The 12,609-nt window shown below is 39.3% G+C and overlaps 1 protein-coding gene across 28 annotated transcripts in view; it reads right to left on the reverse strand.

The window, feature by feature from the left end:
• The window catches only part of PTK2 (protein tyrosine kinase 2), a 167,003-nt gene that overhangs the window by 79,307 nt on the left and 75,087 nt on the right, over positions 1–12,609 (reverse strand). For all 28 annotated transcript variants that reach the window (XM_086608868.1, XM_086608867.1, XM_086608897.1 and 25 more), the window contains 4 exons: positions 11,589–11,651; positions 7,053–7,107; positions 838–978; positions 44–121 (listed from right to left, as the gene is read on the reverse strand). In XM_086608868.1, coding sequence (XP_086464994.1) covers positions 44–121; positions 838–978; positions 7,053–7,107; positions 11,589–11,651 — 337 coding nt within the window. The remainder of the gene's footprint in view (positions 1–43; positions 122–837; positions 979–7,052; positions 7,108–11,588; positions 11,652–12,609) is intronic.

Genomic DNA, 12,609 nt, shown 5'->3' on the forward strand with positions numbered 1-12,609 from the left:
TGTTAAGACAGTAACTGAGAAAAGCAAACAGAAGTAGACTTACATTTGCACCCTTGTCTGTAAGGTAACTGATTCCTTCTTCTGGGCCGATTGCCAGTTCCACTGAAATAATCCAGCTTGACTTCAGAATTGAAGGAGAAAGGGCAAAATTTCAACAGTAAGACAAGACCTTGCTATGCAACACTATACTCCAGCGTTTTAAACACACTTTTTAGCAAATAATCTCCAGAAGCTTTTAAACTCTTCAAGCAATTTAAAAAATAGTGAAATCAAGTAATTCTCTAAGTAGCAAAACTCCTCATGACTGGTTTCCTGGGGATCCGTGCTACTTAAAATATGTTTCCATGTGTTTTATCTTAGGCTTACATGAGAACTACGTATTTCCTATATTTCCTCTTCTCTTCTTGGGGACATTGCTGTTCGTGTTCTAATTTCTACTTTCTATTTCTATTTTCATAAAGCTCGCAGACTTAAGACCCTTTCTCAAAATTTGTTTGAAATTGGTAGATTTTAAAAGGCATTAGAGCAAAATTTACAATCGGAAGAAGCTGAGAAGCCTCATTTCCTCAGGAAACCAGATTAAAAATTGCTTGACTTTCACAACCGAAGCACCAGTAAAATATTTAATAACGTACAATTCTTACCCTACTAACAGTCAACTGAGAACGTTCTAAATAACATCAATAAGTATATTTTGTTGTTAAATGAAATCCAAGATCTCATCTCTACATCAAAACAGGAACTATGCAAGTAATTAGTTGCAGAAAAAAGCAAAATCAATTGGACTCATAACCACAGCATGTATTCCGGTGACTGTCGCGTTCCTCCTCTACTTACACCAAGAGCACACTTGAAGCATTCCTTGTCAAATCTGTACACCGGAGAGAGGATCTCAAAGAATTTCAAAATACTTTCTTCGCTATTGAGGTTGGCAAATTGTCGAAATGTTTGTTGGATTAATTTTCGCAGCGTTTTGGCCTGTGTATTAAAATGTTTAAAAATGGATTATTTTGAATCTAATCAGCGACGGTGCATTTCAAGAGTTTCAGTCACTTAGTATCACTAGAAGTTTCTTTCTCAATGAGATGCAGACAATTCTCAAGGAAAAAAAGAAGCTTCCAAATACAATAATTCTGCCTTCTAACGCCTGCTTGGGAACAAAATTATTTCTGCTATACGTTATAAAGGGACTATATAACTAATAACGTTTTGAGTAAGTTATAACAAAAGACACCATGCTAACCTTTGTGGGAACTATTTTTTCTAGATTCTTCATTTCTCCCAACTTCTTAAGCAAACCTACACCTTCATACAAGGTTATAATCTTAAATCACCATTCTTATACCTAGTAGTAACAATCCTGCTGTAGCTGTATCTTAATCTCTGCACACTGTATCTTCGGCTATCTATAATATAGTGGATTCTTGAAGTCTGATAATATGCAAAATAACTTCCATATAAAAAGATAACATTTAAATAGTAAATTAAAATTAATGTCAAAACTAAACCAAACATTTAAATTAAACTATTTAAAATATATTGCATGATGGGCAAAGTGCCGTGGGAGGTGGCCCTGGAGGGACAAGGGGCCCAGGAAAGTTGGTCCACATTCAAGGAGCACCTTCTCCAAGCTCAGCAGAGGTGCATCCCGACGAAGAACAAGTCGGGCAAAAAGACCAGGAGACCGGCGTGGATGAGCAAGGAGCTCCTGGACCAACTGAAAATGAAGAGGTTAGCCTACAGAGGGTGGAAGCGGAGACAGATAGCCTGGGAGGAATACAGAGAAGCTGTAAGAGTGACCAGGGATCAAGTGAGGAAGGCTAAAGCCCTGAAGGAATTGAATTTGGCAAGGGATATAAAAAGCAACAAGAAATGCTTCTATAGGTATATAGGGGACAAAAGGAAGTCCAAAGAGAATGTAGGCCCCCTCCGGAAGGATACTGGTGCTCTGGTTACCCGGGACATAGAGAAGGCTGAGGTACTCAATGAATTTTTTGCCTCAGTCTTCAATGGTAAAGCCTCTTGTCTTACCACCCAAGCTGTGGAAAGAACTAGCAGGGACTGTGAGGATGAACCACCGCCCACTGTACTTGAAGACCAGGTTCGAGAACATCTGAGGAACTTGAAGGTGCACAAGTCCATGGGACCTGATGAGATCCATCCGCGGGTCCTGAAGGAACTGGCGGATGAAGTTGCCAAGCCACTGGCCATTGTATTTGAGAAGTCGTGGCGGTCTGGCGAGGTCCCCGATGACTGGAAGAGAGGGAACATAACCCCCATTTTTAAAAAGGGGAACAAGGAGGACCCGGGCAACTACAGACCGGTCAGCCTCACCTCTGTGCCTGGCAAGGTCATGGAGCAGATTCTCCTGGGAACCATGCTAAGGCACATGGAGAGCAAGGAGGTGGTGGGTGACAGCCAACATGGCTTCACCAAAGGCAGATCGTGCCTGACCAACTTGGTGGCCTTTTATGATGGGGTGACAGCATCGGTGGACAAGGGTCGACCAATGGATGTCATCTACCTGGACTTGTGCAAAGCTTTTGACACTGTCCCGCACGACATTCTTCTCTCTAAATTAGAGAGTCATGGGTTTGATGGATGGACCACTCGGTGGATAAGGAATTGGCTCAATGGCCGCACTCAGAGAGTAGTGGTCAACGGCTCAATGTCCAAGTGGAGACCGGTCACGAGTGGCGTCCCTCAGGGGTCCGTGTTGGGCCCGGCCCTCTTCAACATCTTTGTCGGTGACGTGGACAGTGGCATGGAGTGCACCCTCAGCAAGTTCGCCGATGACACCAAGCTGTGTGGTGCCGTCGACACGCTGGAAGGGAGGGATGCCATCCAGAGGGACCTCGACAGGCTGGAGAGGTGGGCCCGTACCAACCTCATGAAGTTTAACCAGGCCAAATGCAAGATCCTACATCTGGGTCGTGGCAATCCCAGGCATAAATACAGACTGGGTGGTGATTGGATCGAGAGCAGCCCTGAGGAGAAGGACTTGGGAGTACTGGTGGACGAGAAGCTCAATATGAGCCGGCAATGTGCTCTTGCGGCCCAGAAGGCCAACCGCGTCCTGGGCTGCATCAAGAGGAGCGTGGCCAGCAGGTCGAGGGAGGTGATTCTCCCCCTCTACTCTGCCCTCGTGAGACCTCACTTGGAGTACTGCGTCCAGTTCTGGAGTCCCCAACATAAGAAGGACATGGACCAGTTGGAGAGGGTCCAGAGGAGGGCCACGAAGATGATAAGAGGGCTGGAGCACCTTTCCTATGAGGACAGGCTGAAAGAGTTGGGGCTGTTCAGCCTGGAGAAGAGGAGGCTCCGGGGTGACCTTATAGCGGTCTTCCAGTACCTCAAGGGGGCCTACAGGAAAGATGGGGAGAGGCTGTTCAGGAGGGCCTGTTGTGATAGGACAAGGGGTAATGGTTTTAAAATAGAGGGAGGTAGGTTCAGGTTGGATATTAGGAAAAAATTTTTTACTATGAGAGTGGTAGAACACTGGAACAGGTTGCCCAGAGAGGTGGTGGATGCTCCATCCCTGGAGACGTTCCAGGCCAGGTTGGACAAGGCCCTGAGCAACCTGATCTAGTTGGAGATATCCCTGTTCCTTGCAGGGGGGTTGGACTAGATGACCTTTGAAGGTCCCTTCCAGCCCTAACCATTCTATGATTCTATGATTCTATGATTTTATTAACTGTTTTCAGGGTCGAAATAACCACTTAGAGCAGCACAAACCATCCTCCCAACATCTGGGACAGTGGGATAGAGCAAGACACCTAATTACACATCCTGAAAAATGAATCATGTAGAGGATACAAGCGGGCTTTCAAACTACTGCATTTAAAAAAAAAAATGTATAAAATAACTAAGACCTATGAAAAGTGAAGTATCTGCCTGTAGATAACATAATCCCTGGGAAGGCTGCCACCCATATCATAATAAAAACGGAATCTGAGAAACAATCTCTTTAACATGCCCCAAAACTGAACAAGCAAATGAGAATCGTGAATAAAAACATGTTTCTAAACTCTAGAATTCACCTAGGCAAAAGTGCAGTATGTTCTCCTCACCTGCCCCGATCGTAAGCGCGCAGGCATGCACTGTGAGCAGTGTGGAGTCAGCGACCCACTGGTTACGTCACATAGTGCCAAAATGTCAAAATCACAGACACATCTATTCTTTTTCCCTTTGCCAAAGCTTGACCAGTGTCTGAAGTGACTGGATGGACTTAAAAAAACCTTAATAATACCCATTTCTAATATATCTTCCAACGAACAACAATGACAGAAGGCAAAACCATGCTTATTTTTGCAATATGTCAAGGTTAAGACAGGAATTACCATTGTTCCTCTCCCAAAACATACCAGAATGTCCTATTGTACCAGCATTAAAACTCTTCATTCTTTGATGCTGCCTGTAACGGCTCCAGGCACTGCACAAATACAAACTTCCTGTCGTTGTGAGCACTTCCAGTCAAATTAGGGAGCAATAAAATTTAAAAACCACTCAGAACTTGAAATAGTCAAGAGCTTTTTTTAAAAGGAGTGTTCAGAAAAGAGTTACTCTGCTAGCAGTGATCCAACGGTGCTATATATTCACACGCAAAACGAGGATCAGTTTTGCAGTGATGGAGTTATGGGTTGAAAAACCCCCTCAGCTCAGAACATGAACTCTATGTCAGGACATTAACAAAGCCATCTGCCATTCTGGTGTCACTTCAAACCATGGTGTCACTTGAGCAGAACCTTCTACCATCAGGTGGATCATTGCTCTAGCAGGCTGCAGATACTTGGGTAGGATAAAGAAAGCATCTGTCAGTCAGGAAACCTCCCTACTGCACCCAGAGCTGCCTCAGACTTTGATAGGACTCAGACAGACTACATGGGACCCTTCTGTTATCCACCTTTTTACAGAGAAAACCAATGGTAAGGGAACTGAAGGCCTTAGCCTTAACTGAATGCCTGACAAATACCAGAAGCAATGAAAAAAAATCTGGTAGCTCAAGTTGTACCAAGTATTTCAGGCACTCAGTTGTTGAAAAACACTTTATTCTGCCCACAGTTTGCTCTCCTGGCCTCATTCAGCATCATCTGGACTTCCATGGATAATGGCATGCTATTGGGCTCTTTTAAGTCCACTAAGAAGACCTTGAGATCATTAATAAGGTAGAAACATCGGAAGCCAGTTAGAGAAACACACTTCTTCCGTAACAGAAGAGAGCCATTTATGAGAAATATCTGCAAATGACAACTTCAAGGGAAACACACTGAAAATTTGCTCTTAAAATACTAAAATATTTCCCAAGAACAATCTTTTTTTTTGCTCAAGGCATGCTCTAGAGTGACAGGGAAGATTCCTAATTTGCAAACCAAACACAACCTGGCTTACATCCATTTCCTTGCACCCCTCCATCCCCCAAAGTGTCAGTAGATTTTAATTTTTTTTCCCCTATGGTCTTTCCATACTTGACATACCCACATACAGAGAGCACGAGATAACTTCAATGCAGAGATAACTTCAATGTTTCCTCCTGGAGAAACCTCCCTAGACACCTCCTGGGACAGCCCTTGCTTTCTTTTAAAACGTTATGTCTTACAGACACTGTGATCTGCTAACACAGAGATGTCTTTAAACTCCTGACTTCTTTAGTTAATAAGCTCTCCAAATAAAGTTGCACTTTGTGTTTTTAAACCCCTGTAAATCACCTCATAATTTACACTGTTAAATATTTTAATTTTCATTTTTCCAGCCTTCTAGTCTTCTTATATACAGAGCAATATCCTCTGTAGAGCTGGCATCTCCCAAGTACCTAACATCAACAAATTTGATCACTATTGCACTACACTCTAAGCTTTACTGCACTAATAGAGAGAAATAATTAATTTTATATTTCATGACCATCAGGAGCCCTCCTTTGCTTGCCAGTTCAAAATCACTGGTCTTCAAAAAGTGAGTCATTTAATCATTTGAACCAATCCTAGATTATTTTTAATAGGGATTTCACTTTCATTCAAAAGCAGACCCATTCTTCCTCTTCGTATGTCCAACATTTTTTGTCTTTGCAAGGTTCTACTCAGTGTCACCTTCTGGCAATTCTTGCCGTTTCATGATTTCTAAAGAGCAGTTTTCTTTGTTGGTCAGTTTTCTGGCTCTGTAATATCATTTTTGAGATAGTTATTAATTCTTTGTCGTGTGGAGCCTTTCACCGCAATTTCTCCCTTTAGCAGAGAATACAGTGTCAGATAATTGCTTAAATTAAAATGCAGAGGGATTACTTAAATCCACTTGAGTCCATTAGCTCCTGATTTTCAAAAGTCTTTCGAAACAAAGCTCCTTCATGACAGACCTCTTCTGTTTATCCATTTAAATCACAATGTAGAAGCTTTCTAAATCTGAAGTTGAATTGTATTATTTCTGTAAAAAAGTCACTGCTTACCAAAGCTAGTACTGAAACACCAATTTATGATTTCTACTTTCACATATGAATGGTACAAGATATTTTACCAAGACATTCATACCAAGACAGCTATAGCTGTAAAAATAGTTGGTGACCATTCTTAATCCCCTTTTCCAAAACATGTCAAGAAAAATTTGCATTTTTTTACTCTGGGAACATACAGACTTCAATGGAAGTGAGATTCAACTAATGTTTATAGTCTTCTAGACTTAACACAAGTGGAAATTACTGGAAATATTCCTTGTATGAGTCGAACAGAGTCTTGAGCAATAAAGGCAGAATATGGTTTATCGAGCCGCCACTGAAAACATGCTCGTTTCTTACAGGTCCCCTTCCTCTTTCTCCAGAAGTCTCATTTCTCTTGGCAGGGGAGTTATTTGATATTAAAGGATCTGAGGACTCGTTTTGAACTTCTGTTCACCAAGTTTGAGAGGCAGAGGTCAAGGCCATGTAAATCACTATTATTTTAGTTCTACCAGCACAACCGCACAGCAATTCCTTTACAACTATATGGTGAAAACAATAATGCAATTTTCAGATTTCTCTCACTTTTTTTTTTTAGTAGTAGTATGTAATTGACTGGAACTAGAATTACCTTCACTGAATCTAGTAAACTCTTCGGAAAAAAACGTCTTAAACCAACATCTTTCCTGAAATAAAAAATACACAAAGCATTAATACAAAAAACATCATCCTATATTATGTTGCTCTTTTTCAGGGTGGTGTTATGGGTTTGGTTTGGTTTTGTTGGGTTTTTTTTGTGTGTGTGTGGGTGTTTTTTGATTTTTTTTTTTTTTTTTTTTTTTAACTAGCACATGCAATATAGTAAGTGATTTTCATAGTAAGGTGCTTGACAATCTCAGAGGAACAAACACAGTACCATTAATATGCTAACCACAGCTGCTCCACAGCAACCCTGGGATAGCAGTATCTCCTAGTTTAAACAACTCAAAAGGATAGTGCATTTATGGCAGGTACCTGGCATGGAAAGAGTATTATTTGAAATGGTGGCTTGGGCACAGAGAAGTTTAGAGAATAAAAACTGTTCTTTGTACGTGTTTTAATAATTTAAAGAATATTGAAAAAAATATTCTTACAGCATGTAGTCAGGTGAGAAGCAAACAACATGAAAACTGCAATTTCTAACAAACATTTATTAGAATTGAGTAGGAAATACAAGATAAAGAAAAGGATTTCTCATGATATCACCTCAGTAAGCACATTGACTGCCATTCCACTACTGTTTTACCCTTTGCAGCACTATAATTGAAGGGTTTTTTTAATTTCTGCTGTCACTTTTTGCTCATAGTGAGTATCGAATGTTAAAATTCCCAGCTTTTCACTGCAAGTAATCTTACTTTTTGCATCTGTAAATCAGGATCCTAATTCTGTCTGTAAGCTTGGATTTTGCAAACTGAATTTCACCAATTTCACCTTCACACTTGTAAATAGGGCTGCAGCCCTAGTTTGAAACCCAGAGGCATAGGATCATACAATCAGGTATAACAAACATTGCATGACCGTGAACTACTTTTATAGCACTAGCAGAAAATCTGCATAAGAAAAAAGAAAAACGGAAATAAAAATGTGAATAGGAAAAGGACTTATATCCTTGCCTCTCAAAGGTGTTACTAACTTTTGTCCTTTAAATAAGAGGTTATGATCTCTTCTAAACAAACTCTTATCTGCTTCTGAAATGAGTATGAAATCAAACCTTCCATGACTGCTTCCTTTGAACATAAACAGATACACATTTGAAATTCTTACATTTGGCCAAAAAAAAAAAAGAGCCATTAGCGAGCCTGAGATATACAGTCTGTATTTACTGCTAACTAATGGCACAAGAAGAGAGTCAATATTAAAGTCAATACGAAAAGCTGACTCAAAGAATGAAACAGGGTATGTGTAAAGCTCTCTGAAGACAAGTAGTATACTAGAAACATCCTCAACTAAGAGGTGCAGAACGGTCACGTGCAGCAGTGAACACTGGCATCTGTGCAGTGACAGTAAGCTGAAAGATTAGAAAACTTTCCTAAGTGTTAATTCCTTTGATGCATTTCTTCTCAAATGCAAATTATATGCGGTTTATCATCCCACACAGTTAAATAAATCTAACACACTATTACCATCTAAATAACATGCAAAGACATTTTGACAAGGAATATATTAGTTTAGCATTAAGCTTTTGAGAGAGAAATGGTGTTTTCAAAAACGAAGCACCCTACATTACTCCAGTGTTACTCATTTTAACAGCACTGCAGCACATGGCTGCCACAATTTGATTCCATTCATTATCAAAAGGAGTTGCAGCCTTTTGTGCAGATCTGTGTGCAACACATTCAGAAGAAATTCTCAACTCTTAATAAAATTTGTTAATAGAGCATATCCTGTGTTTGACTGAGATGGTAACTTTATTGACTGCAGGAGAATTTAATGTAAGAAGCATACAGATTTAATGCCATGGTCAACAACATGGGTACCTATAAATATGAGAATAAAATTCTGAAAAATTTCTGAAAAAAAAAAAAAGCACTGAAATTGGAACATACAAACAGTTTTAAACACACAATCCCACAACCTCCTTCCCTCCCCTCCTCAGCTGCACTGCGTGGGGGCACACACCAACTCAGTCCTCCAGATTAAGAACTCAGACATCTGTTTTCTGATTGCCAGTAAGAGACAATTAGTGACAATATATGACAATTAGTAGCGAGGTCCTGGTTCATACAGTTCTATTATGGTTTTGTATTTAACCCCAGCTTCTCTACCCTACTTGTGGGCTTAAATGTAAATGTATCTTTTTAAATGCATAAACTTCAACAGGATTAATAAAATAACAACTACAGATAGATGATACCGCTTGCCATATAACAATAAGCAGCTTTAGGCAACATATATCTTTATTTCTGGTTTTTATCTCAACTGAAGTTACAACAAAAAATAATGTTAGATTAACATAATGGACTTCAACATGCTTTTTACAAAATCGTGGCTGCAGCTGTTCCTTCATATAGCTCCCATTTTTGTACTTGTAATTATCCCTGTTCTGTGCTAACAGACTTCACATTCATTACCAAAAAATTCTTCTTTCATTACATGAAGGCACAACTATTAAAGGCTACTTAGCAGTTTGATTCTATCTACTATTTCCCATGCAGATTTGGTCTTGTATGAAAATCTGATCAAAGACAAATATATATCAAATAGACATCTGACAAAGACAGGCTAGAAGCAATCACACCAAATGCAAGAAAGTGCCATTTAAAAATTGCACTCAGCTGGTTAAGTGCCTCATAATGCACTAAAACTAGCAAAAAAAAACCCAAATAAACAAAAAAAACTCACTTCAGAAATAAATATTACTTGTGTAGATAAACCTTTATAGGTTATTAAGGTGGCAAGATCAAATTAGTACATTTTGAGGATGGCTGGCACATTTTGCAGACTCTTACTGGCTTATAATTATCTATGACCACTTAAGGTGCTTTAATCCCTCATCTCTTCCAGCCGAATCCCATACAAAACACACTTTGCTTCCTCCCCCCTCAAAAAAATAAAATCTCCAAGTGCACAACTCTACATTTCCGATTTTGCATGGCATTAAGCTGTTAGATTTTGCATATTAGAGTTTTGCTTCACTTTGTCTTTCACAGCAGGAAATTATTTCCTATCAAAACAGTTACTGCTTGGAAAACACATGCATTGAAAGAAACAAGTCAGTGTTAAACTGGAAGCAGCTCCATACTGAGTCCTCCAGGAACTCTCACCTGTTACAATTATTAATTAATATTTTGTGTCATCTGTTACGACCCTTGTTTCCTTTGTCTCATTGTTTCCAAAGTTGATAACCTAATTACTGATGTTTGTAGCCTTGGAGCTGCTAAATAACTGACTTCAAAATACCTTTCTCAAGTTCTTGTGGGAACATGTGTCAACTGCAACCACTGTAACTCACAGGCTCCCTTTTCCCTGAAGAGGATGAAATGGGATCAGAATTTCTCCAGGTCACAGTACTTTCAAATCTTTTCTATAATAACTTTTAGCCTTGTCTCTCTGCCCATCCTGCTAGTCTTTATTAGTCCTTTCTCTGCGGTTCCTCCACCAGGATATTTCTACTACTGGCAAAAAAACTAAAGTCCTTCAAAAAACCCCTAATTCAAAAAAACCCAAAGCTTTAAAAATTTGTAACAGGTAGAGAAGCACTATATAAATAGCAGCACTATATAAATAAGAAAGCAATTCATTAAAGTTATCTTTACCTATTCAAATAATATAGTTCCCTCACAAATCCTTGTGAACTTACTCAGTGTTGAAAAAAATCTTATATTCCACCTCCAAATTCTCTAATCTCACCCCTCTAAAAGCACGTTTTATTACAAATAAAAAATAGACTTTACTGCTACACCAACCTTTTATCCCAATTTTATGTTAAACTGTACAGCATCTTTTCACAAAGACACCAGTAGTGAAGAGCAGATTGTTGGTGTGTGTATGTATGAAACGTTGTTCCACTAAATTAATACAAACAGAACCAGTTTGCAATCCCTGAAGCTTCTAAAGGACTTTGGATTGTTTGGAATGAAGCCATCTACTGTACAACATGATTAAGTAACTGAAGTACTTTCAGCGTAGGGGATGCTTCTTAGTCTTCTTAAAATTTGTGTCACACAAACAAATAATAAATTTGCTAACTGCAAGATTCAGGAAATCCACATATTGAGCAAACGGAAGAAAAAACAAAACCGCAAACATTTACAAGTAACTCAAGCTTTACGACAGGTGAGTCACAACTGAACGCCACTATGTGCAGAAAACCATTTAGAAACGAAATCACCTTAGAACTAGACTTGATGAACTCATAAACATTTGCAAAATTCCAAAAAATCATAAGCATCCTCACAGTCAAGTTTAAACAATTCCAATCCTGTTTCCCTGGACCCCAGTTAAAGGTGTTCCTTCTACTTCCATACCTCGATAGGTTTCATCATTCTTTTCTTGTATTAAAGCACTTGAAGATTCCAACAAACCTCGTGGAATAAAAAGTTACAACAGAAATGTTCTGTTACAGAACTGAATTTAATGTTCCTGATTAAGAAACAGTTCAAACCTCAAGCTAGAACACAATACTTACTCTAACACTTCATAGTTGGACTTCTTTTCTAATGCATTGCCTCTCATCTCTCCGTAGGATCTCCTGAAGTCAGGAAAAATATTTGAAAGCAACAATTATTGGATGATCCAGCCTATAACTAACACAACAACGTAGTCAAATCTTTCAAAGATTTATCATTAGAAAACACTGGTAGAATGAATTCAAATATAAATATTAGCAAATTTTTCTCCTACCTCCTAGATCAGATTTTTATTTTACAAAATGATTTCAAGTATGGAACATTACACAGGACAACAGCAGAACTGCATTTTAAGAAGCACTTCAAACCAGTTTGGCTACACCACTACCCAAAGAAGCGATCTAACCCCCTCCAGCAGCTCCCTTCTACCTCCAACGGTATCCCACTCGTGCCTGTGCACTTAACAGGGAAAACCAGAGGAAGCACAGAATGACGAAAATGAGTATTTTCAATCCAGACATGTTCACATCAAAATAATAAATAAATAAATCAAGAATGAGTAGCTGTTGTTGGGAGAGGGCTGGACTCATTGTTTTCTCCGAGAAAGTGGACTAGTAACACTTATGGTTACTAGTCCTAGTAGTGACCTACTAGAAACAGCTCATGAAGATGCTCTGAAGAGCCACGCATGAGAACCATGGAAAGCAGGACTTGGCTGACAAAATAATCACGGATTATGATACTCATTACATGTTTTGAAATAAGGAACCAACAATCTTCCAAGTGTGTAGGGAGTCTGCAGTTACATACAGAATTTTTGTTTTCTCTGGGGCCACCAGCAAAACTTACAGCAAAGACACCAGGTTCTCCTATAATACCTGGGCAATTTCATAAGCCGGTATTTTGTTTTATTTTGGAAAGTTCTGTTCAAAGAACACTTTTCTTCTCTGCTAACAAGTTTACATTTGCCATTAGTTTCTTATCAATTTTACTTCTACCCTAATCTCCCTGTGCGAGACAACAGCAGAACTAAAGCAAATGCTTCAGGCTGGAAGTTCTCCATAAATTAGCAAAAACCAA

The sequence above is a fragment of the Tauraco erythrolophus genome, chromosome 3, assembly GCF_009769465.1.
Source record: "Tauraco erythrolophus isolate bTauEry1 chromosome 3, bTauEry1.pri, whole genome shotgun sequence".
Taxonomy (NCBI): Eukaryota; Metazoa; Chordata; class Aves; order Musophagiformes; family Musophagidae; genus Tauraco; species Tauraco erythrolophus.